This window comes from Colias philodice, chromosome 10 (genome assembly GCF_061535455.1).
Source record: "Colias philodice isolate Cphi_HAF_F1 chromosome 10, ilColPhil1 Martin Lab GWU primary, whole genome shotgun sequence".
Classification (NCBI taxonomy): domain Eukaryota; kingdom Metazoa; phylum Arthropoda; class Insecta; order Lepidoptera; family Pieridae; genus Colias; species Colias philodice.
In genome coordinates this window covers 22,340-50,262 of record NC_143095.1, presented here as the reverse complement: position 1 = coordinate 50,262, position 27,923 = coordinate 22,340, and the positions used below count along the sequence as shown (strand labels likewise).

The 27,923-nt window shown below is 37.5% G+C and overlaps 1 protein-coding gene across 1 annotated transcript; it reads left to right on the top strand.

Annotated features, from left to right (window-relative positions):
- Nucleotides 1-837: 837 nt before the first annotated feature.
- Nucleotides 838-26,599, top strand: LOC149484973 (uncharacterized). Its single transcript, XM_089699696.1, has 23 exons — nt 838-977; nt 1,059-1,094; nt 3,394-3,446; nt 4,764-4,880; nt 5,098-5,164; nt 5,807-5,924; nt 6,132-6,789; nt 7,243-7,420; nt 14,831-14,955; nt 16,179-16,318; nt 18,014-18,533; nt 18,637-18,933; nt 19,147-19,313; nt 19,594-19,771; nt 19,855-19,993; nt 21,047-21,192; nt 21,724-21,847; nt 21,948-22,029; nt 22,695-22,820; nt 25,211-25,347; nt 25,619-25,827; nt 25,912-26,073; nt 26,357-26,599. The coding sequence occupies exons 3-23, from the start codon at nt 3,405-3,407 to the stop codon at nt 26,423-26,425; spliced, it is 3,801 nt and encodes a 1,266-aa protein (XP_089555822.1). The 5' UTR covers nt 838-977; nt 1,059-1,094; nt 3,394-3,404; the 3' UTR covers nt 26,426-26,599.
- Nucleotides 26,600-27,923: the final 1,324 nt, after the last annotated feature.

Below are 27,923 nucleotides of genomic sequence, written 5' to 3'. Positions count from 1 at the left end.
TCGCCTTTATAATATAATATATAATATATATATATATATATATACATATATATAATATATAAAATATATGAGTATGTAGTTAAGTCTCGAGGAATTGTTTACGTGTCGATGTCATTTAAAAAAAAATGGTTGCCTGTAAAGTCGGTTTTACGGGCGAAGATTTTACGTGACAACGTCTTTTTCTCGATCATAGTTGAGTGGGAGAGAGACGCAAGGCATTCGGCGGGCCTCTCTCTCGTTCGGTGACTCATCGTAACGTTACCGAGCGTTACACTTTTTCATAAGTGACTCCCAGTCGCAACCTAATTTAAGACGTTGTCACGTCAAAAAGCTTTCATTGGGTAGCTACCAATTATTATACTTATAGATAGCGAATTGAGATTCGTTATTTCAAATTCAAATTCATTTATATACATTTAGCTGATGTTAACTTATATTACCTAATATTGCGTTACAGTATTCGCAATGTGATCTGGCATGCAATCATTTTAATAATAACATTATTACATTCCAATTAATACAATATAATATGACAAATTTCAAATATTATCTTGTGCGTTATTTTAGATACTTACCTACTTTTTACTATTTTGGTTTATAAAAACATTAGATTTAATAATATAAACTTATCGATCTTAGTTAGGAAGAAGTTGGACAATATTATTATTCAGTTCCGCCGCGCCGCGTCCGGGTCAACTTGTGATATCGGTATTCGGTACAGAAACCGATTACTTAACCGAATAACTGTTTCTCTAGCAGCGGGCGACGCGCGACGCGGGCGGGCATGTATCGCGCTAGCTAGAGGTAGAGGCCCTTTTGGGATTTGAATGACACAAGTTCAAGTTTAGCCCGCTCTTCAGTCTTCACTCTCGTCTCTCACTACTATTACCTCACTAGCTGCAATAGTACCAATTTACAGAATTGAGCGTAGATGTGTTTGTTTGTTTTTTTACCTTGCTTTTCATAAGTTCGTGTAGGTAAAGTCTACAAAAATATAGGCTAGGTAGTAGATAGATTTATTGTGATTTGGAAGTTATTTAAACAGTGTTTTTTGTTAGCAGATGTACCTACGCCCTTGTGCAAACATTCCAAAGGTGTGTAATTGCTATTTTTGTTGATAATTAGCTCTCTTTTTATTATAATATGTCAGTAGGCTATAATAAATAATAATATTATAATAGGTACCTACATATACGTACCTACTATTTTATACGCTAGCGCTAGCTACCTACCTACTAATATTATTATTTTAAGCTTGCGTGGACTACGGACGACGCTTTAGTGCCAGGGGGGGGCGGGGGGGTCACATAGTCGTGGTCAAGTTACAAAAGCTATATTTTGATAAATTTAATTGATACGCAGATAGTAGATAAAAAAAACCGGCCAAGTGCGAGTCGGATTCGCACACCAAGAGTTCCGTAGGTACAAACATTTTTTATATGTTTTAACTTTAAGTTTATGCTTTTTGCAATTGCACGCCTCATAAGCGAAGCGTTGAGGTGGGTACTACTGTCACTTCGCGCAAAACATCTGATTTTTCAAACTTAAAATGTCTTTATGTATCATACATTGCACTTGTAAGATAATACATACACACACATATTAAGAAAAAACACTATTTTTAACATTCATGATATTTTTGATGTCATTTTTGTTATTTAAACTAGTTAAAAAACAGTTTAAAAAAGTTCTGTCTTGGACGTCCGTGTGTCTGTATGTGCGGAGGATTTTTTTTTCTCTTACGCTTGAGTATGCTCAGGAATAGAACCCTTTCATTTTTCAGGGTCTGATTCGATGTGGTTTAATTGTTATTAAATAAACAAAAATAATAATTAATAAATAATTAATTATTAAAAAAAAATTATGAGGCGTGCACTTTTGGATTTTCCAAATTATTTTTCCATTATCTGTGCTATAATAAGACGTAACTTCCTACAAAATTTCAAGATTCTCTGTTCACGGGAAGTGAACGTAGGTTTTGATTCCTGGCGACACTTGCGAATGTCGTAAATTTTCAGCAGAAACGGCTGTATCTTTTTCAATGCGTTTGCTAGTACATAGTTTGATTTCAGTTCGAAGTTAGTTCATGAATACACAAATACGAAAAATCAAACGTATAAGCCAACGCAATCAAAAGATGCAGCCGTTTATACTGCAAATTATAGCAAATTTCGACATTCGCAAGGGAATCAAAACCTGCAGGGTATTTCCCGTTAACACAAAGTCTTAAAATTTAGTAAAAGTAACATCTTATAGCATGAGGCACAGATAGTGAACACCGAGTCTTGAAATTTGGTTAAAAGCACGTCTTATAGCACAGATAAAGAAAAAATTAAAAACGGCTAAAACAAAATTTATAGCTATACAACATAATAAAAAAATAGGTTTTATTGTTATATTCTCTTAGTGGTCCAGTTAGGTCGTGGACCTAGCCCAGGAGCTGGAAAGGGGATTTAAAGCCCACCAGCCCTAAAAAAAATACCGGCCGAATTGATAACCTCCTCCTTTTTTTGGAGTCGGTTAATAATTTCTAACTTACCTACCTACCTATTTCATTTTTATGGAGTATCTTTATGGACTCGTCTGAAAAATAAGAAAGGTAGTACCTACCTACCTAGTTAAAATTATAAATACTTTTGCTAAATGCTAATTGTATGATTCATTTTATGACGATCTCCCGGCTCCCCGTCACGCGTCCCCGTCGCGGGCGCCACGCTCGCTGTGAAGTGTTCAAAACTTCAAAATAAGGTTCAAAACGGATCGCCTTTCCCCAGTAGGTAAATAAAGTTCCGATCTAATTTCATATTTTTTTAGGTCAAGGCACAGACTAATAATAATATACTACGTGGTCAAGGCTAAGGCCCAGTAGCTTCGCGAAAAGTTGGCAGATATCTCGAAATCCTTTTACTTTAGGACAAAAATTATTTTGATATTTTTTTGTACTGAATAAAATTACGCATTTTTTATACATATCTTGTAAACTTTTTTGGTAAAACTTACCGTTTACGATTTATGACCTATTGAATGAACCGGTTTATCGTTTTTGGCTAATAACACAATATAATGGATTAGTTATATTGTTATTAGCCAGAATACTTGGAAAGGTTAATTCATAGAATATAATGATATAATTGTACAAATTAAACAAACTGCACCATTGCAAATAATACTCATTATCTATTAATAATTGATCGAGTTAGGCTACAGATTACCTATAATAATATTATCTAAAAAGAAATATTTTTTTTCTACTAACTAAAATATTCGTTTAGACTGGGACTTTGCATAGCGTTTGCCTCGGTTTGCTCTAGCCATTTTCAATAGGTATTTTACGTATCTTATTTAATTGTTTCGTTTACATATTTTAAAGTAATACTTATTAATATGTTACAGATTGAGCTACTATGGATGCTGTGATGTCGGATGTTTTACCATTAAGGATAAAGGTAATTAGTGGCGGACAATATCAATAAATCAAACTTTTTCTGATAATGTCGTTTTTGGGTACCTACCTAGTTGTTATATCGCTTAATAGTTCTAAAGACAAGGGGGACTGTGGTCGCCTAAATTGTTCCATCTTTACGTAAATGACCTTCTTGTTGTCGTACTCAGCAATATGCGTGTTAGTTTAGGTGTTCCGTGTTGGTAGCTGGATCGGAGCCCGGAGGTATATGTAGCAAGTAGCAACATAAGCTATGCCGATGATATGGTATTGCTGGCTCCGACTGCAAGCTGCAAGTGCCATTTCTGAGATGCTCAAAGTCTGTGAGACATAATTTATTATGTCGCTGCTCACGGCTTGCTTTATAATGTTTCTAAATGTACCTAAATGCATTGTTTTTGGGGACGTTGGCAAGCATAGAAAATGTGCGTCTGATATATATGTTGAACGAGTTACAGAGTTCAAGTATCTGGGACACATGCTAACTGATGACCTAAAGGATAATGACGTAGATATATTAAGTAGAGCGTTGAGCGTAGGGCATTGGCGATCCGAAGTAATATGTTGGCCCGTAGATTTGCGTTGTAGGTAGTAATCCAGTGAAAATCACGCTTTTAAAGTGAAACTTTTATTACATCGTCTCAAACTTTTTGGTCTGTGTAGCGCATGTCGCGTGTATCGCGGCTGCCGAGTAGGTATACCTACTCGGCAGCCGACCGTCACGCGACATGCGCTACACAAAGCAGTGTTCGGAACCGTTAGAACAGTTTCACTTTTACCGTGGTTTCATAAAACCACGCAACATTTACACGCTTTTTAAAGCCTTCTGTCAGAATTTCTACACGGGTAGTCTATGGTTCTACTTAAGGTTCTACTATACATTCTGATAGATCGCCTTACGAGTCATAATTTTATGCATGTAGGTATACCTGTTGTATGGTATGGTTTATACCTGTGGTATAAACTATAATAATACGTTTAGAATGCTGTAGGGAGTTGGGAGTTGGGACTTGGGACTGCCTCGCTACTGCAGTGCGCCTGGAATGTTCGCTAATGCGCATACTGACGATTTCTGGGCGATAATACCCAAAAAATAGCGTCTACTTTTGATAGAGTGCGGGGCAGTCCCAATGGTCTCATGATGGTAATTTCGGAGAGATATATTATGTTCTGTAATACATATTAGAAATTACAGTGCGAAAAAACTTCAATATTTTCAATTATAGCTCATAGATAACAGTCCATTTTGCCGTTTTCACCTACTAAGGTATAAAATATAAATATATTAAAATTAGTAAAGAATAGCATTATTGCTTTGCAGGAGTTAGTGAATGTCGTTCAGAATAGTGATCCCGCGGACGTCGAAGACGCTCTGCCGGGCTGGGTGCGGCGTAGTCTGCTAAACCTGGTGACCGGACACGCCGACCCCTCACCAGAGGTATACTTTCCAATTAAATGCAATATAATAAAATCAATCTGTGCCCGTTGCTTCTTACCTCCTCGCGTTCCTGAGCAAAAGAGACTTGACAGACGGACAGACAAGGAAGTGATTCTATAGAGGTTCCGTTTTTTCTTTTGTTTTGCTAGAAAATAATTTAAGAAAAAAAAGCAACTTTGTAATTATACATACTTACCTATTATATGTAAATTTACAGAAATCGACTTATTGGAATGACAAGCCAGATCTTCTTATACAAACCTTTCTCGAATCATTGCAAACTGGTAAGTATAATATAATATTTACAGGGTACTTATTTGTTCAAAGTGTTTTTGGTTTTTATCATTTCAATTATTTAAATTTACACATATTACCTACTTGTATTATGTTTTGCGTCAAGTGTTTGTTTATGAGTGACTTTAGCACAGGTTTTAGTATCAAATCTGTAATTGTCGTAAAAGTACAGAAATGTTCTTTGTTAGTTCTCGTATGAGGCCAGTGCCCACTAGCGGAAACCGTTGCGGTTTGCTTATATGTATAAAGTAATAATATTTGGAACGACCGCTGCTGTTTTACCGCATCTGGCTAAAAAATCTGGCAATACTGTCACGTCATGGAGTAAGGCGACGATTTTAGTATCTTTGAATCTTGCCAAAGAAGTTTCACTTCTGGCACGTGTGCTGTTCAGCGGCGCACACGCTCTTTTTACACGCTTTATATTAGCTTCACCTGTATGTTTGTTTGTTTGTAACCGACTTCTTTGGGCGCGATTTTGACCCACTTTAAACGGCCAGATTTCGTTCAAACTTTGTAGATTCATTGAGGACCGATGACAATACACTAATTTGATAAAATTTTCTATTTTTTAGTTCGGTTTTCTATAAAAAGCGTGTTTTTTAGTTTTTTTTAACTATTATTATTTTCAGGCATATGGGGTGACGGTTCTGTCTTAACCGAGGTGCTTTTATCTATTCTGGAAAAGAAATCAGTTGAATTATTACTAAGTGATTACTGCGAAACTTACCTTGACGCCTTTGCTACTGTGTGAGTACGGATACATTTTTTTACCTGATTTTTTGTAGTTTGATCCGTTATCATTACTATTTTCAATTACAAAGACACATAAATTAGTAGGAAAAAAATTATTAGAATTAATAAAAAAAATCTATTTTCTAGGATTCGATTCTTATTTAGGTAAGTACCTATAGTCTATAGTATTCACACTTATATTATTATTCATTTTTATTTCAGTTCTGAAGGAATAGGTTTTACAAACTCACAGTTGAGTGCCACCAAATTAGAGGAGTTTCTGAGATTCTCAAAAAAGTACAAAATCTTTTTTGAAAAGTTTTTCATCGAAAATAATCGAACCAAAAATAAAGCAGCCAGTGCTTCCGATTTAATTGCCAAAAGATTGACCGATCGATTGAAAGCGGGCTTTAAAGATACGAAATTTTACTGGCAAACCTTATCTAAGGCTATTGTTAATAATATTGAGTCCGAGCGACAGAATAGAGGCCAAGTTTTTAACGCCATCGAGATACATATATTAATACTTAAGTTTTTGAAGGCCAATAATCAAATCGTTATATGTAATTACAAATCTGGCTTCGAAGACTTCTTAAATACGACATGCAATGCTTATTTCTTACAATCCGACAACAAGAATATGGAAGCGGCCGTTTTGGGAGCATTACTTAGTTTTTATGTGGATTTGCAGAATATAGACGGGTTATTAAACAAAGTGAAGGATCACGGATTAGATTCACTTTACTCAGTTTATGATAAAGTGGTACGGGCATGGCTCGAAAGCGAGGCGGCTAGTCGCTGCCTCGTCGACCTTGTGTTTGAGATGGCGAAATTCTTCACTGAAGAGGAACTGGACCTGATGTTTAAATCCTTCGAAAAGGTAAGCCCTTTTATGACCGACTCATTTTTAAACTTTTAACTCTAGTTGAGTCCACGTACTTACAAGTTTAGTGTATATGTACTTATCAATATTGTTTGATTGATAACCATTACATTATAAATTGTTATAATTAGTGCCGGCGTTAAGAGGGGGCGAGAGGGGGCGATGGCCCAGGGCGACAAATTCTGGGGGGCGCCAAGGTCTGAAGTTGGAGACTGGAGTATCTTGCCTCTCCTGGTGCAAACCTTCAGAACACCTCAAGTTTCACGCCACAATATTTTCGCCCAGGGTGTCAGTGGCCCTTACACCGGCACTGGTTATAATAATTATTGATTTTATGAAATATAATATTATGATAACGCTCTTTGACTTACGAAATAAATAATCTTTTGCAAAAGTATTACCTAGCTTTACTTATTTAACTAAATAACAAAAATGTACAATATTTTTCAGTTACCTTTACCGGTGGTGCAGTGGTGCACGTCGGCGGGCCTATCCCTGCCGCACTGCAGCGGCGCGGCGGCGAGGTGGCTGCGCGCCGACCTGCTCGAGCGCACGCTCAGCGCGCCCGAAGGTGGCACCCTGGGACTAGCAGCTATCAAAATCATTCTGGAATGTCTTGCGCGTGATGGTAAACATCATATTTGATTTAAAAGTAAATGTATGCTCTGCATATTTCTGGACTCTTGGCCAGTGGTGACTATCACTATCACTATCACTATCACTATCACTACATAGTATAAAACAAAGTCGCTTTCTCTGTCCCTATGTCCCTATGTCCCTTTGTACGCTTAAATCTTTGAAACTACGCAACGGATTTTGATGCGGTTTTTTTTAATAGATAGAGTGATTCAAGAGGAAGGTTTATATGTATAATAACATCCATTAAATAGTGGAGAAGTACTGTTATTTTTGAGGTTTCTAATGTGATGTAATAAATAATTACATTTTTTTCCGCTTACATTGCAAACGCAGCCTGAACCCTACGAGTTTTATCAAAATAATGTACTAAGTATTGTACACATTGAAAAGGTCTACAGAAAAGTCCTTGATGGTATATGTCTATCTCTTATGGATAACCCACAATAACTTTTTTTTGTCATTTATTTTTTACGACAAATAATGGCTAATTTTCGAAGCGATTTTAACCAATACAGAATTAATCCTTAACCAATTAAAAATGTACCTTGAATACATTAAATTTATTAAATAATTTGGAAAATCCAAAAGTGCACGCCTCATAATTTTTTTTAATAAATATTTATTAATTATTATTTTTGTTTATTTAATAACAATTAAACCACATCGAATCAGACCCTGAAAAATGAAAGGGTTCTATTCCTGAGCATACTCAAGCGTAAGAGAAAAAAAAAGACTCGATTAGTAAAGTATTTCGGTCGCTATCGTGTTAACAAGAAAAAGGATCCGCACATACAGACACACGGACGTCCAAGACAGAACTTTTTTAAACTGTTTTTTAACTAGTTTAAATAATAAAAATGACATCAAAAATATCATGAACGTTAAAAATAGTGTTTTTTCTTAATATGTGTGTGTATGTATTATCTTACTAGTGCAATGTATGATAGTGCAATGTATGATACATAAAGACATTTTAAGTTTGAAAAATCAGATGTTTTGCGCGAAGTGACAGTAGTACCCACCTCAACGCTTCGCTTATGAGGCGTGCAATACATTGTTCATTTAATATAGATCTATATGGCCCTTTACACCGTATGATATTTTCGAAGATATTACAGATTTAAAAATTGCGGGACGTAGCGTTTGCGGCGGTACCGGCCGGCCGGGCCGCTATGTTTTTATAATATGTATATATTACATACGTAGTATATTATTATTAGTCTGTGCTACAACGTTCACAGTTTTTCTGTAGTGTATTTAGTATCAGCATTGCACCCGTGCGAAGCCGGGGCGAGTCGCTAGTAGATAATATATAACAGCGGATACGTGAAGCATTCTGCCTGGAAATTATTGTAGTATTATTCTCATTTAACATATCGAACGTGTGATAAAAAAAAAAATCAAAAATATTTATTCTGTAACAAATATGATTATTGATTACAATAATTTTACAGTCATTGAGACATCCTTTTAAGCAATTAAATGCTTGTGTTAGGACATCTCGCTCTTCCGACAGTACATTATGCATAAGTGTTACACGAATAACATTTTCTTAGATAAAGAGAAATATGTATATAAAAACTATATATATTTATTATAGGGAACAGAACAAATGTGTATTTTGTGTGTGTGTGTGTGAATGTGCGTGTGTGTTTGTGAGAGAGTGTGTGTGTAGTGTGTATATTAGGTAGTAGGTATAATATGTTGCTTTATTTTAGTTTATTTTATTTAATTTTAATAATTCTTCTATTTCCTCATAATTTTTATGTTTTAACCATTTAATTAGTTGCAATTTACACTCCTTCGCTGTTTTAGGATATACATATATTTAAAGCTTTATTTATTAAGTTGTATAGGCAAGAAGACTGTTTAGCCTGTTGTCTTCGAGCATATTATGCGGTTTTAACAAGTACATTGGGAACCACACATGCTTTCCTCCTTCTATTATCAAGTTTAGGATCATATTTTAAACTTTTGTGTTGTTTCAGAACAATATTTAATATGTAAAGCTTTCGAACTGTAAGAACATCACACACTGAATATAATTCTTGAGTCGGAAATCTATAAGGTTTAAAATGGATAACGTTAAGTAAAGATCTTTGTGCCCTCTCTAGATCTAGAAATTTTGTTTTGGTAGCCCCTCCCCATACCGTAATACAATATGTAAGCACCGATTGAACAAGTGACACATATACAATTTTCAGCAAATCTGTAGTTGCGACATGTCTTAGGGTCTTGAAGAACCATATAAACTTTCTAGTCCTTGTCATGAGGAGTTCTAGATGTAGATGCCACGACAAACGTTCGTCTATGATTAGTAGTTGGTTTTAGCTATATTAAGAGTCAAGAGATGCATTTCTAACCACTGTGCGATTTTAGCTAAACCAATTTCAGCACTATTTTGTACTTCTTCCCAATCTCTTCCACAAAATACAATAGCTGTATCGTCTGCATATGAAAACACATATCCATCTGTCAAAGACATATCACATAATGAATTAACGTAAAGAAAAGAGAGTTGGTCCCAATACACTCCCCTGCGGAACACCATAAAATACCTTAGAATCATCACTACAATGCTCTGCTATCTTGACCCTTTGTCTACGATCTGTGAGATAACTCCGAAATAGGTTTAAAGAATTACCTCGTATACCGACTTGCTCTAGCTTCTGCACAAGGATGGGGATAGAGACACTATCAAATGCTTTTTTTATGTCTAGAAATACAGTTATACATTTTTTTCCTACATCTACTTGATTAACGATTAAAGAAGTCAGAGCTGTAACAGCGTCTTCAGTACTTAGACCATGTCTGAAACCAAATTGCGAGCGAGATAGTAAATTAAATTTATGTAAGTAAGAAGTTAAACGGTTATTTAATAATTTCTCTAGAATTTTCGCCATTACTGGGAGGACTGAGATGGGTCTGTAATTATTGGGATCGTCTTTATTCCCACCCTTGTGCACAGGCGTTATTAAGGCCAATTTCAGAGCGTCCGGAAAGACTCCTGTTGTAAAGCAGAGGTTTGTGAGATGAGTCATTATAGGTACATATAATTATTTCCCCGGCCTGCTTTAAAAATTTAGTAGTAATATTATCGTACCTACCTACTTACCGGCTGTCAAAGTGTCAACAAGTACGAAAACATACCCAGTATAAATAATTCCAGTTCAATTGTTTTAAGTGCACAAACTTTGGAAGAAATACATATAAAACATAGTGAAAGTGCCCGTGAACAATTTAAATAATAAAATTGAAGAATTATTAATGGCATATTGATTTTATAATAACAGTAATTAAGAGGTTATAACATCTGATTTGATTCAATTGACAAGTCAAGTCATAATAGTGACAGTTGTCTGTTTTTGACACCTGTCCGATTTCAATCACAGGGGTTGCCACAAGTTGCATAAAATTACCCAAATTTATAAATATTAAAATGAATGAATTTGAAAAACTTTTTGATAAACTAAGGATGGAGATGCAGGAACAGACAAAGAATATAATGTGCAGAATCGATGAAAAACTCGGCCCGGTTTTACAAGAAATTACCAATTTAAAAATGGAAAATCAAAATTTAAAAGCCAAAATAGATTATTTGGAAAGAGAAAAACGTCAGAAAAATATTATAGCTTTTGGAATAAAAGAAGACGAAACCTCAAGTATGGACCTATTAAAAACAACCATCAATTTAATAACATCTGGAACTGCAATTGATTTAAAACCAAGTGATATTAACAAAGTACACCGCCTTGGTAAGAAAAATTTGCAAAGTGATAAGCCTCGCCCAGTTCTTATCTCTTTCTTGAGTTTATGGCAAAAAGAACAAGTAATACAGAGCAAGAAAAAGATTAAAAACGTTTACATTGTAGAGGATTACCCAAAAGATATTTTGGATAAAAGGAAATTATTACAACAACAACTAATTGAAGAAAGGGAAAAAGGAAGATACGCAGTGATAAAATACGATAAACTTATAGTACGTGATAACAAAAACAAGAATGAAAAACGTAAACGTAATCGATCAGAATCACCAAATAAAAACATCCCGGACAACAAACAAAAACTGACAGAAATATCTAAGTCTCACAGGAAAAATGCTTTCGATATTATGAGAGTAAGAAGCAACTCTCTCTCCACTATCCCCTCCTCTGCAAAAAACTAACAAAACCCCGACAGCTGGTTACAGACCAACTACAAACTAGAAGAACTTTTAATATAGCACTCCCCAATCCGGCTTGTCACCGTGGGGTTTCAGACTACAACCCTCCAAACCAATCAACCGCATCCTACAATAAAACTTTAAATTATAGAAAATTCAACATTGCCACATTTAATGTCCGCACTTTGAGAACTGAGGAACGCCAAGCAGAATTTGAACTAGCCATAGAACAAATACGTTGGGACATAATAGGTATCTGTGAAACAAAAAGAAACGAAGAAGAATTGTTAGAAGTAGAAGGTAAATATATATTTTTCAACAAAGGTAAGGAAAAAGGAAGGAATGGCGTTGGTTTCTTAATAAATATTGCTCTTAAAAAGGAAGTAGTAGAATTCATAGGAATATCGGATAGAATAATCATGTTAAAGATAAATATACCAGGTTACAGCAAAATGTGGACAATTGTACAGACCTACGCCCCACACGAACAAACTGATAGCGAAGAAAAAGACAGTTTCTATAGATTATTAACAAATGCATTAAAAGAAACACAGTACGACAATTTAATAATAATGGGAGACTTCAACAGTCAATTAGGTCAAAAAACAGAATCTGAAAACGAGATTATGGGCCCTCATACTTACGGTAAAAGAAATGATAATGGAAAAAGATTAATCAACTTTGCATTAGAATTTAACCTGAAAATCATGAACACACTATTTAAGAAGAAATTTAAGAGAAAATGGACTTGGATATCCCCGGACGCCAAAACCTGCAACGAAATCGATTTTATACTCACAAATAAGCCACAATATTTTGAAAACGTAGAAGTCATTAATACACTTAACTTTAACTCAGACCACCGATTGTTGAGAGGTACAATAAAATCAATAGAACCAAAAAGGTCAAGAAAATTCATAAAACAAAACTATGAGAAAATTCCACCAATTCCAGATGATGTGTTGAAAAGTTTTGGCCATACACTCAATAACGAAATGCAGATAAATAGCGATAAATCAGTCTTATTCAAATATAACGTATTAGAAAAGAACCTTATAAAATTAAAAGAAAACTTGATATCTGTGAAAGTTAAGAGAGATAAAGTGGGGGACGAAGCAAGGAAACTTTTGGAAACTAGGAAAGAACTATTAAAAAATCGAAAATCCAACAAGAAAGAAATACAAGACATTAGTAAACAGATCAATAGGAACATAAGAAACTTTAAAAAGAAAACAAAAATTAAACTAATACAAGAGCAAATAGAAAAGACGGGTGGAGTGAAAAAAGCACAAAAACTTTTAAGTCAAGACAAAAATTGGATACCTAAAATAAAAAATACAAAAACTAACACGACAAGCTCAAATAGAAAAAAGATTTTAGAAACTGCTACAATTTTCTACGAAACACTATACAAGGACACCGCTACATTACCTATAGAAAATCAAGTTTATAACATGGATGAAGAAAATGGAGAAATACCACCGCTTCTAGTAAGTGAGGTAGAAAAGGCCCTATCATCCCAAAAAGACGACAAAGCACCAGGCGATGATAAAATCAGCAACGAAATTTTAAAGAAGACTGCATCAGAGACTCTCCCGATTATTACCCATTTATTTAACGAAATATATCAGACTGAACAAATACCTAAACAGTGGACCGACACAACGATTATCTTACTGCATAAGAAAGGAGACAAACAATTAATAGAAAACTACAGACCAATAAGTTTAATGCCTAACCTATACAAAATATTTGCTAAAACAATCCTAAACAGAATATCAAACACCTTGGATGAATCACAACCTCGAGAACAAGCTGGCTTCAGAAGCAATTATTCAACACTTGATCATATTTTTGTTATTAAACAACTTATAGAAAAATGTAATGAATATAATCAACCTTACTATATAGGATTTGTAGACTACAGCAAGGCGTTTGATTCTATAAGACACGATTATCTTTGGGTGGCATTAAAATTACAGGGAGTCCATCAAAAATATATAAACCTCATCAAAAACATCTACAGTCACATTTCGGCTAAAATTAGGCTTGAGAGAGTTGGAAGAGACTTTGAAATACAGAAAGGGGTGAGACAAGGGGATCCCATGTCACCAAAACTATTCTCGGCTGTTCTTGAAGGTATTTTTCGGAATCTCGACTGGGACCTTTGTGGTATAAACATTAATGGCCAGCGCCTACACCATCTAAGATTCGCAGACGATCTCATTGTAATAGCCGAAACACCTGAAACTCTACAAAAAATGTTACAACAGCTTGCCGACCAAAGCGCAAAAGTAGGACTTGTAATGAATACATTAAAAACAAAAATAATGACCAATAGAACTAAAATTCCAATAGAAGTCCACAACAGGTACATAGAGTATGTAGAAGAATATCTTTATCTGGGACAGATCATATCTCCCAATGATCTTATGACAAAAGAAATAGAGCAAAGGGTAGCAAGTTCTTGGAAACGATTTTGGTCCTTGAAAAATATTTTTAAAAACGACGATATCTGCCAGACGTTAAAGAGTAAGGTTTTTGATACATGCATACGCCCAGTGATGACTTATGGTTGCCAAACATGGTGTTTAACCAAAAAACAATTACAAAAACTAAAGGTGTGCCAACAAGGAATGGAGAGAAGCATGTTAAAAATTAAAAGACGCGACAAAGTAAAAATAACCAATATTAGAAAAAAGACGAAATTGCAAAGCATTGTGAAGACAGTCAAATCTCTAAAGTGGCGTTGGACAGGGCATATAATGAGGAATAAACAAGGAAAGTGGACTAAAGATCTCTTGGAATGGTATCCCAGGGAAGGAAAAAGGAACAGAGGGAGACAAAAAATTAGATGGGAAGATGATTTAAAGGAAATTGTAGGAGGAGTGACCTGGAGAAGAATAGCACTTCAAAGGCAATCATGGAAGAGTTTGGAGGAGGCTTTTGTCGAAAGACAAGCAAGATACCCAGAAGAAACCTAGTTAAGCTATAAATTATTGTTACTTGTAAATTTCTTGCAATAAAGGCTTTCATTCATTCATTCATTCATTCATTCAATATTATCGTATCCCGGTGCGCTATCTGTTTTAAGACTCATCAACACAGATTTAACCTCATCATCATCAGCCTCCAGCAAAACAAAAACCATGAACCATGGGAACTCGAAGTTAAATATGTGGCCGAGCTAGTACTATAACTTGGGCGGGATAGAATGATACGTCTATAATGTTTCAGAAACGCTGCTAACTGCGAGTGCTATTGACACGTTATTATCGCCAAACGTGACTCTGGTGACCGATTGCCCCGCCCTCGCATTGTCTCTACTTCTCCATACTTTCGAACTTCACCTGACAGTTCAGGTGAGACTTCTATAATATTGTCAAGACTCTAGTCTGTAAATTTCTTTGTTTTTCAACTTCAATAAATCTTAGAGTAAAATTACATTTATAGAACGTTTATAATATAAAAAGACGTGTGGCACTCAGAGACTGCCGCGGTAAAGCTATAATTGCATAGCATAAAAGTATCAAATGCTTTGCCGGTCAAGGTAGGGGGTGTTAGTGTATTTTCATTACGAACTTTCTGGATTTGATCTCCACGCTCAAGGCCCGCGATAGAAACTATATATTATATGCAATAGCTTTTAATATATTATTATTGTTAGATGTAACTTCTGTATTAATATTTTTGACGATAAATAGCAGTGTCATTATAGTTGTAAGAAACTTATTCCTATAGAAACGGTCGAATCGAATAAAATGCCTTCCTTCGAATCGTGGCGCATTCGTACGGATCGAATCGTCCCTCAATGCTTTAAAGACGCTGTTTATTCAACTAACGTCCAAACCAAATGTTAAGGCTTTGTTCGGTCTATTAAGTAGACGGTTAATGTAAAGTTAATGATCTTAAATAGCGGACCATATTGCAAATGGGGATTATGCATAGTTTCTGTGATCTGCGGGATTATGCTACATGCGACAACAGTCAGTCAAACTGAACCTTCTTTCAGACGAGGATTTTTGAATTTGACAAAATTGAAACTTTTTCAGTGTTGATAGTAAAAGTTTAGCTACTATTATGTATTCTGTGGTAAAAGTATGTTGATGCGGTCATTTCATTTTGGCCAGGGTTCGAATTCGAATTATTGCTTTCAGCCCGGCCCTAGTCAAGTGGTTTTCTGTTAGCGTAGCGTTCAATAGAATAGACTACGAATGTATGAGATTGACGTAAGCTGTAGATATACAATAGAAACCCGAAGCCAAAAACATAGTTTTTATAATTTTTATCTGTTTGTCTGTATATCTGTATGTATGGCCGGGCTAAACTCAAAAATATACTACATGGATTTACTTTAAATTTGGTACAGAGATAGCTTGAGACCTGAGGAAGGTCATAGGATAGGATTTTATCCCGAAAATCCCACGGGAACGGGAACTATCCGGGTTTTTTTGACTACACGGGTGAAGCCGCCGCGCCGGCGGTTAATGTTATACATATTTTCGTTCTGTAGGTACTAATATTAATTTCATAAATGTAAACAAACTTTGATAGGTACTTATGAATTTAAATAAACGATGCAAAGGTCGGGGACAGCGATGAGAGCGCGCGACGCCTGCAGCAGTGCGCGGAGGCGTGCGCGGCGCGAGCGCGGTTGCCGCACCGCGCCGCCGGCCAGTTCGCGCGCGGCGCCGCTGCCGCGCTGCAGCGCCGGCTCGCACTTCTGTGAGTGACCAATTTCTTTGGTGGCTTTTGTTTGCAATTGCTTTTGTTCAATGTCGGTTCACACCATTTTTAACCGACTTCAAAAAAAAGGAGGAGGTTATCAATTCGGCCGGTATATTTTTTTAATGTATGTACACCGATTTCTCCGAGGTTTCTGAACCGATTTACGTGATTCTTTTTTTGTTCGAAGCGGGATGGTGTTGAATTGGTCCCATAAAAATTTTATTCGGATAGGCCCAGTAGTTTTTATTTTATGAGTGTTTTTGTCTGTACTCGATTCATGACTTAATTGGAATGTAGCAATGTAACTTTGATAATTGATTCATTTCCCGGTAACCGATTGAGCTGAAATTTTGATACGTATTTAGTTAAATTGGATAGCGATGAATAAGAATAAGAATAAGAATAAGAATAAGAATAAGAATAAGAATAAAATACATTTATTAGCATCACCAAAGTACCACCACCACATAAAAAAAAACAATAACAAAAGCACTCTTAAACACTATAGAAAATAACAAGATAAAAAAAAAACTTAAAAGCTAAAAATCTAATACATATTTGTGTGGCGACTGGTGACCTAAGGGGTAAGGCCACTCAGCGTATGCTATGCCGCACCGGTATGGTTGGCATAGCGCTGGTTTTCAGGGCCCAACCAGACAACAGACGCGTAAGTCTAAGTCTAAAGTGTCCCTAATAATAAAATTTAGTTATATAACATAAAATAATATAAAATAAAAAGTAAGTAGAAAAATTTAAATAAATAAATGAGTGTTTGTATTTATAAAATATTAACATTTACAAATAAATGAAATACACATCAATACCTATATAACATAAATAAATAATGATAAATTATATTACATATATATTGAATGCAATTATAATATACAACGCAACTAAGGTTTCCCGACGAATTCGCTAATCAGGTGTGTTTTATACTTATACTTAAAAGAGTGTTTGGAAATCGACTCACGTAGCGGCGGCGGAAGGTTATTCCAACACTTAGTTGCGTTGTATACAAAACTTCCTCTAAAAGCGGTTGTGTGGTATCTTGGCATAGCCAACATGTAAGTGGATGCTCTTGTAAAGTGCGAGCCATTTTTCTCACCAACCCATCTAAGCTTCCTGTGCAGGTATTTTGGTATTTGAGACGTCACCACCTCAAAAAGCATCACAGCAAAGTGAAGGCGCCTGCGTCGTTCCATGTTGAGCATTTTTGCTTCGATGAGATATGGCGTAACATATCGATGAAACATTATCATGACATAGAGCTGATTTGATGATGGAATCTGAAGGTGGCTACTGGCTATAGGAACTCAGTAATAGTAAACAGTAAACAATATTGACTCAATTTTATCGAGTTTGGGCTCGTTTGATGCGTGTTGAAAAATACACTAAAAAGTATTAAATAAAAATAACTGCGTTAAAAACAACCGACTTCAAAAACGGAAAAGTAAAAAATAAAAAAAGATTTGATTGAAACACAAAGTACTTAGTATTAAGCCCGTGCACCGACATCAAACCTTTTTAGTAAATAGCACATCTAAATAATAATATCAAATCTTTTTTATTATTTACTTTTCCGTTTTTGAAGTCGGTTGTTTTTAACGCAGTTATTTTTTCACATCTAAAATTTAATAATTTTCCGATCTATTATTTTGATTGATTATCTGAGCGCATTTGTCTTTTCAGCGAATATCCTTATCCTGAGATTTTCGTGAATCATTTGGCGGAATTGAGTTTCTACATAACGGATTATTTCAACCGAACCACAGAAAACGATACGATAGGAGAGATCCACGAACTACTTTTTGAAAATCCAACAGATTATAAATGTTCAACTACGGTGCGAACCTTCGCCCTCGTCAAAGACTGCATCTTAGGGCTTTTGAACTGTCCCACGGAAGCGGAGGACGAGTCTCTCGGCTTCCGTCGCGAAGGAATAATGCCAATTCTGGACGGGAACGAGGAAATATACCTGAGGAAGAAGGATATCGAAATATTTAGCCGGAATGTTCTTTTCCGCGGGCTGTATTTGCTGAAGGCAGCGAGCAACATAGACAAAGCGAAAGATTTCGCGCGTGGCGCGTGGTCGCCGGCGGTGCAGCGGCTCGTGCGCGCCTGCGCGGACCTCGCGCGCGACTTCGCCGTGCTGCACTCGCTGCACGAGGTGCATCCTGACCGCGCCTACTTCACCTACACCACGCCGCTGGTGAGAATCGCATTCTTGATCCCTTTCTGTAGTATTCCTTGCGAAAAAAAGAAAATTCGTTTCGTTGTAACGAAACTTACACGGTTCATGTTATTTGTTTCAGATGCCGTTCGATGATATTCTTGAAAAGGGAAAAAACTGGGCGTTGCGATTTTTATATAAAATAGAAAAAGAAGGTTGTAAAGATTTTTTCGTATCGGTCGTTAAATTATTGACCGACCTTTCGAATAAGTACGGATACTACTACGCATACGCCCGCGCCCATACAGTGTTCGAAGTCGCCAAAAGAGCACAAAAAGATTTTCTAAAAAAGGAGTATATACAGAGAACGTTTTACGACAAGGATGAATCGGAGTTCAAGGAATTGATTCAATCGAATGGATATTTTCACAGCATTCAGGTAAATTATAAAAATGAACTCGTAATTTCGGACTTCGTACCTACCGTATTATGCGCTGCGATCATACGCAGCGTATCATACGTCAACAGTAGTAATGCGACATACGAATCGTCACAGTATAAATGAGAATCTTAGAACGCGAGGCATATCGCGTATACAATTACGACATACCGACACAGATTAAATAAAGTGATTCACAAAGACGCGTTCCAGATGAACGCGACCGACACGGCATCGGATGCGGGACTCACGCGCTGTGCGCGGGCCGCGCGCGTGGTGGCGGCGCGCACCGCCGCGCTGCGCCTGTGGCGCCGCCGGCCCGACGCCGACCTGCCCGACGACCCGCGCCATCCCGACTGCCTCAGCGCGCTGCCCGACGGGTACGAGAAACATAAAACCGATCGCATTTCATGACGTGGCCAACTTCTTGGGCAATTGGTTTGACTAGTTCATTCGTATCTAATAAATAATAATTCGTCACTCTATTACTTGAAAAGCCTGATCGGGTGAACTCCTGACGGGTGTATCTGAGCGAGAAAGGTATAACCATCGATTAAGTTTTCACTTCTGCCGTGGCCCGTGGCCCGTAGGGTATTAACTATTAACCACTACCTCTATCGCTTTGTACATTAATTGTTTATTATGATTTATGACCGCCAGGCGAGCTTCGGACATGGAGTGGGAAGCGATATTGAGCCACAGCTCCCTGCTGTGGTACGTGTACTACAAAGACCGCAGCACGTCCATGGGCCAGCTGCTGTTCTCCGTAGCGGCGCAGCCGGCGGTGCAGCAGGCGCTGGCCGCGCTGGCGCGAGAGCCGGCGCGCATCACCGCTAAGGTGCGCGGTGCGCCTCCTGAGCTAGCTCGTTCTTTCTTACCGGATGACTGTTATGCTGACATACGATTATCGTTTTGTTACAGGTCGCAACTTTGGCTTTACCGACTTTTCGAATTGTGAAGGCTACGTATTATCATTCTAAAAGAGAGGGAGATGCGTATATAGATTCCAGGCTGCGAAACTTGTATAAACTTGTCGGCGAAGTTTACCTTAACATTTTACGTGAGTGTAAAAAATAACTAGGTAGTAGGTACGTTAAAAACAACCGACTTCAAAAACGGAAAAGTAAAAAATAAAAAAGATTATTAATTACTACATATTATTTAGATGTGCTATTTACATAGAAATCTAAATAACAAGACACTAGAAGTCGTAAGCGTGCGTGACCTTGTCGCCACTCAGGTGATTTGCACATCACCAGTGCATTCGTCACTGTTCAGTTGCTCTGGAGACGTATGAGTGTATACATGGTGTGTTTCAGCAATTCCCATTGCGGAAATTCTTCCACAAGTTGTAATTATACTTATAAAGGAATAATATTTCAAACTAAAATAAACCGTAAATTCGTGCGTTAGGATACATATTCAAAAGCTTAATTTAATAGATAAGTTAGTTTTCACTAAAATCAAGCTGTCCAATAAAAGGCATAGTTTACTTGTGTGTACTGTTTAGCTTTCGGTTTGAATGTGTTGATATAGGGCGTATTCAGAAAGAAAGCTTGAAACTTATAAGCGCTTATCGGCGCTTGTCATGTTCATATATTTTCCTGCGCGGGTTACCAGCACTGACAGGAAAATATATGAACATGACAAGCGCCGATAAGCGCTTATAAGTTTCAAGCTTTCTTTCTGAATACGCCCTTTGGCGACAGCGGTTTTCATACGAATTATGACATTATAGCACTTCTATATGTCTTGTTATTTAGATTTCTATGGCTATTTACTAAAAAGGTTTGATGTCGGTGCACGGGCTTAATACTAAGTGCTTAGTGCTGGACACTGACATAAAAAAAATATACCGGCTGAATTGATAACCTCCTTTTTTTTGAAGTCGGTTAAAAATTAAGTGCTTAAGTACTTATTTTTTTACCGATTTTAACTAGGTATTTATTCTTTTAATTTTCAGGCGTTAGAAAAACCCTCCAATAAAATATATGTACATAATATATAGATAATAATCGATAGCGAGACGTAACATTTATTTGCAAACGCTTTTTAATGTGGACTCATACCATAATAAACGTATTTTTCTTTATTTCTATTAATACAAACCTAGGTTTTGGAACACAGAATAAGGAAAGAGGAGGAACAGCGGACGAGCTATGCATCTGCGAAGCGTTGACGACGGACGCTCTGCTCAAACTCGCCGAAATACTGGCCATCGAACCCGATCTGTCGCCCCTAAAGAGGTCTCCTCATTTAGTAAGTTATCGTGTACATACTCCCTTGTTTTTTTTATTTTTACGAGTCTTATTTTATACCTTTAGAAATTAAAATTTTGGAACGGATCGTATTCATTCAGTGTACCTATAATTGCACTCAGTGGCAGGCCTATATTGTGGCATACATACATACCAAAGCAAATAAACTGATTTGATTTGATTTGATTTGATTTGATTTACCTACATAATATATTTAAGTTACTACCTGTTTGTTTCATTTTCTTTGTATCTTTTTTATGTAACCTTAACGAACGTATTTCATTTCATTATTCTTTTTGATTAGGCTCCCGAGTAAAAATTGGGGCCGTCACCATCTCCAGACCTTAACGACTTTGTTTTATTGGCAAAATGGCGTATGGAAATGGCTGCACAAAAAATTAAAGGGCAGGTCGATGATAGTTCGTATAAAATCCGTTAAAAGGTTTTATAATTCGTAGGTACCTTATAACATATTATAAGGGATGAGCGCGTATGTCGTATTGAGAAGTTAGAAAGGCAAACGGTTCGATAGGAGGCGATGCCGGCGGAGCTGCGCGCGGCGGCGCTGGCGGCGCTGGGCGGCGCGCCGCCCGCGCTGCAGCACGTCGCCTACCGCGCGCTCGACATGCTGGCCGCGCGCCTGCTGCAGCAGGACGGTGAGCGAGCCCCGCCGCTCCCCTAATGTATAGCGAGACATATTCGATACTAATATTTCTATTTGTGTTACCGTAATTGTTTATTTTATTTAAACCGCAGTTCAATTGAAGAAGTCCGAAACCCTGTCGTTATACTTGGATCTGTTGTGCGCTATGCGTCGGAAGTGGCCGGCGATCGTGAGGTGAATCTTGTGTCGATATTATTAATCGTAATGCGTTTTGTTGTTTTGATATGATGGTCTAAGATCCGAATATAAGTCGAAATGCAACGGCGTGATAATAGAATGAGACCAATTTTATAATAAATTTAGTGTATTAAAAAATGTATTAAAAATGGGTTGACTGGGAAAATCCTGGACAGGATATTTTTTATTAATTATTAAAAAAAAATATTTTCATTTTTTATTAATTGCAGTTTCGAGATAATAAAACAATTTTGTAATAAAACAGCGCTGACATAATTTTTTTTTTCATCATCCTATCAATACAAGTGAAAGTAACTGGTACCGACATACCTGTTTATACCTGCCAACCTAGCCGTTTGTCCCGGTAAATATTAGAAAACGACTATGCCTGCACATTCTGTAGGTTTCATACTTTAAGTCTATTACATTTTTTTTATTATGTTGATACTTACTGCAATTAATTAAAAAAAAATGTATTTTTTTAAATTCATTAAAAATGTCCTGTCCAGGATTTTCCCAGTCAACCCATTTTTAATACATTTTTTAATACACTAAATTTATTATAAAATTGGTCTCATTCTATTATCACGCCGTTGCATTTCGACTTCTATTCGGATCTTAGACCATGAATGATGGAAACAGAACAAACGATGGTTCCGCAGCGCGGAAGAGTCGCTGCCGGCGCCCGCGGTGAGCGCCGGCTTCCTGCTGACGGCGCTGCTGGCGCTGCGGCTCTGCGCCGCGGCCGCTTCGCGCAAGCTGCGCGAACGGCTCGTGCGCATCATGGGGTGAGCGCATCCACAACTTTCGTCTATGTAATATTATTGCAATTGATGAAAGACTCGAAATGGAGGAATCTTCTCGTACCTCAGTCGCTTCATACTTCAAATATTTAAAATATAAATACCTTATACCATATGAAATGACCTTACCTTATACGGTTACACCGCTCGGCCCCCTCGGTACAGCTGTTATAAACGCGTGAGGGGTCCTGGCCCCTGGGTTCGAACTTCGATTCCCGGTGGAGACGAAGAAAAAAATTCTCGGTCTGGCAGGACACATTAGGCCGATCATACTTATCTCTAGAAAATAGATCAGCGAAACAGATGTATGTGTCGTGGCCATATCGTAGATTTGCTCATTTCATGAAATGATTGATCATTTCGTGAAATGGTCGCATTTCATGATGTGGCCAACATAGTTTGACCAGATCGTTAATTCGTCAATGTTTTACGATTTTGTCATCCATATTTGGCCAGATCGTATAAAATATAGGGAGTCAATAAAATTAAAAAAAATTTCAGATTATTTAAAGAATTTGTTTATTGTCATTTAAGTTAGTACCGCGGCAGCGGCCGGCGAGTGCCAGAAGCGAGTCACTTTTTAGAAAAGAAACAATTATAATAATATAGTTAGTAGGATATATTATCTAAAATGTAATTTTAAAATGTATGCGGACGATTTAAAATTGTATATGCGAATTCAATGCGAAGACGATAAGAATATGCTACAAAAAGAATTATACCACGTTGAAGATTGGTGTCTCAGGAACAGAATGCTATTAAATGAAAATAAATGTTATTGCATGAACTTCACAAAAAAGAAGAACACGTTACCTCTTTCATATATTTTAAAAAGTAGCAATCTTAAACAAGTATACAGTATTAGAGACTTAGGAGTCATGGTTGACAGTTCACTGAATTTCAAAGATCACATGGATCACATAATAAGTAAATCGTCCAGTCTTTCCGGATTCATTTCTAGGCAATTAAAATATTTTAAGGACCCTTGTGTTGTGATTCCTATTTACAATTGCATTGTAAAAAGTGTCTTGGAATATAACAGCTGTGTTTGGTCTCCCAGCTATGCTGTGCATTCCAGTAGATTGGAGAGAATTCAGAAAAGATTTGTATATCAACTGTCGTACATTAATAATCAATGCAAAACATTGGTATCATACGAAAAAAGATTGAGTTTTTACAAAATGAGGCCTCTAAGTGTGCGCCGCAAAGGTTTGGACATACTGTTTCTGTACAAACTGATACATGGTCTTGTGGATTGCCCTGAACTCCTTTCGCGCATTAAAATAGAAGTTCCACGTCCTGCTAGCCGTTTGGAAAATAGGAAGTGCTTTAAATTACCCTATTGTCGTACTAACGTAGGTCAAAATTCTCCTTTATACAGGTGCTGTTCGTACTATAATAGAATTAGGTATGATTTCGATATTTTCTCGAGTTCTCTAGCCTCAGCCAGAAGTAAAATATACTCTGCGTTGAGTACCTAAAAATAGTAGTAGTAGTGTTATTTTATGTAGTTTTACTGGGCACGATGTGCTCACTGGTTTTAGGAGTTGCACCGCAAATGTTTTGTTCTGGTGAATTGTTTTTAAGGCTATTTGAGTGACAACTTCGATTTGTGAGCCAAATAAAAAAAAAAAAAAAAAATATTATAAATATTAAATACATATTATAGGATTTTACGCGCATTTTTTCTTCAATATAAGATATCCGCAGTTTCCATAGTACTCGAACCTCTTCGTCGTAAATTCTTTGCTATGACTTTCTTCATATTGTAATTAAACGAATTATGAATTATTTAACTGCGAATAATATAACTTTCGCCAGCGGCCGTCATCTTATCACATAAACACAGCGCTTGCAGCGCCTCTACCAATAATAATGTAACTATTATTATACGATAATATGATCGAATAATTTTGGTCATTTCATGAAAAAAACGCGCTTAGTTTGTCATATCGATAAACGATTTCTTATCATTGATCTGCTCAAACCACATCATGATATGGCCAATAGACATTCAACCATTTCATGGAATGCGACCATTTCATAAAATGATCGATCATTTCATGAAATGAGCAAGATATCTACGTTTTGGCCACGACATATGCATAATGCATCTACCTCACTTGGGGCCACCGGATTTCAATTTTTTTTCACACTCTTTATACGGACGGGGTTTATCCAGAAAGTCAATGCGGACCTTCTATCTATACCGTATTATGAAAGGTATAAAATAAATCATGTATACCATACTACGTAACATCGAAGATATTATTTGGAAAAATATCCCAAGAGTCCCTATACATTTCATAGGTACTGAAATCAAACGTAAATGAAAGGAAGGCGTAGTAATAAATAATGCGTGTATGTAACGGCAGGCGGCACCGCGGCTTGGTGGCGGACGTGGTGCGCGCGGCGCTGGCGCGGCTGCCGGCGCGCCGCCGCTGTGCACAGGCGCTCGCCGCCTGCCCCGTGCCCAGCAACGTCACGGAGCCGCGCGCCATGTTCATAGCCGGTGCGCTGAGCCACGATCCCGCTTTTAGTTCATTCATTAGAAATAAATTAAATGAAATGCATAATTTTAATAATATAATAAAAAAATTGCAGTGACCTAAAAGTTTTAATGTAAAAGTTCATTTTTATTTTAAGCGCAATTCAATTAAAGCTTACAAAAAAGGTTTTAACTTTAAATTAAATAATATTGGAAATGTAATCGCTCATTTCATCGATTCTGACCTCTCTCGATCAGCGGTCGCGACGTCTGACGCGTACGATTCGGTTCGCAGATCCGGATCGGCTGGCGCAGGAGCTGTCGACGATCGTGCTGGGCTGCGCCGTGGACGTGGCGAGCGGGCCCGTGCGCGCCGCAATGCCCGCGCTGGCGCCCGCCGACCGCGAGCTGCTGCGCCTGCTCGTGCGCCTCCACTTCGGGTGGACCTTTGTCAAAGCCCAGTTTAAAAGTCTGCCCGCCACGTACCCCGCGTACCGAATCAAGGTCCGGCCCGCGATGCTTCCGTTCGTTGAAAACCATCGAGCGAGAATCTCGCGACGCGACTCACGTGCGACTCGATGTTCACAGGTGACGAAAACGGCCCGCTCGGTGGAGTGCAAGAAGTGGTGGAAGGAAGAGGCGGTGGTGGTGGAGCTGAGCGAGCTCCACCCGCTGGAGCCGCCCGAGGTGCGGAGCGTGGGCGGCTGCGAGGCCGCCGCCGCCGCCCTGCGGACCGCGATCGCCGAACTGGTACTTCTCTTTTCTCAAACTCGGTGATGGACGCGCAAATTGGCCGGTGAGCCGGTGCGTATGGTCAATCACAGAGTAAATAAACATAACAAAAATATAATATAAACTATTTTTTATATAAATCAGTTTCTTAAGTTAAGAACTTAAGAGTCGGCTAAATGAGGAGAGAATTTAGCTGTTTATTTTAGGTTATAAGAAATATAAGTTTCCTTTTTTAGATGGAATTTGTAATTAAAATCGAAACAGAAGAAGGTAGTATAACTTGAGCAATGTCGTTCGGCAGCCCGTCTGCGAGCGACACAGCCGCTGGCTGTCGAAGGCGCTGGCCGGCTGGGTGCCCACGTTCGGGTAGCGCGGCGCCGGGCGCCTGCCCGCAGTGTGCATCCACCGCTCCCACTGCAGTGTGCGCAGCCGCATGCCTCACATTGATATTATAATTCTTTCTTCGATAAAATTGTTCATAAAAAGTGTAATATTGTTATGGCATATCGTGCATTTATTTTATAATAAAATAAAAACAAATGAATTGTGTTGTTTATTTTCAATTACATTAAAATATAACATTTTTTTTTAATATTTCATAGAATTGTCACTTGAGATAGCTTTAGCTACTATTAAGTATTCTTGCGTGCTTGAGATACAAGTAAAGTAAATCCATGCAGTACTTTTTTTAGTTTATCCCGGACATAAATACAGACAAACAGACAAAAATTCTAAAAACTATATTTTGGCCTTCGGTAGATCACGCCCCAAGTATTCTTTATTTTGTCTCTCCCATCAACTCTATGGGGAGTTGCGTCGCTACGTGCGCGCACTTTCTTACTAGCCCACAGTAGCCCATAGAGTTGATGGGAGAGACAAAATAGTTGCGGAGACAAAAGTTGCTATTGCGCGCTAGCTCTCATAGTAGGCCCGTGTCCCAGCAGTGGGAATGTATGTTGGCTGATGGTGATGATAATGATGATGAATACTGCATACAGAAAGAGAATAATAGAGATTTTTCGCAAAGTTAGGTTAGGTTAGGTTAGGTTAGGGTTAGGTTAGGTTAGGTTAGGTTAGGTTAGGTTAGGTTAGGTTAGGTTAGGTTAAGTTTGGTTTAGGTTAGGTTAGGTTTTTTTTTTTTTTTTTTTTTTTTTTGTAAAAGCACCCGCCATCGCAGGGTGTTGTCTGCTTTTTCTCTAGAGTATAGTCTAGAGACATTTATTTTCTTTAATCAATAATAAACACAATTTTCTTTATTTACAATATGGGCACATAATATTAAAATACAATAAAATTTTAAAATACGAATTTACAATATACAATCAAATTTTCAAAATAATAATAAAATACAATAATTAAAAGTCACTTTAAAATTAACAATTTAAACATTACAATAAAAATAAAACCAATACAAATAAATATACAAATTAACACGGCACAACAATAAAACTTAACCCTAACATCACAGCTTATCACAGTTTCTTTTGTTTACCACCCCAACAATGTACTTACAATATTCCAGGAATTCATTCCTCATTTTGTCCCCCAGGGCCGCGGGCAGATTCTCACCCGTCATCGCGATGCCCAATTTTTGCTCAATAACATATCTATCTCTTGCAAAAATCGGACACTCGAGCAACAGGTGAGAAACCGTCTCGTCGACTCCGGGCTGACACAGGCACGATGGATTCTCCTTCAGCTTGAATCTGTTCAAGTAGAAGGCGAATCCACCGTGTCCAGTCAGTGCTTGTGTGGTGTGGTGTGTGATGTCTATTTTCCGTACTATTTTGTATGCAGCAGCAGCGCTTGGGAAAAAGAGCTTCGTGCCTCCAGCCGTCTCCCCCACATCATATCTCCTGTCCCATTCC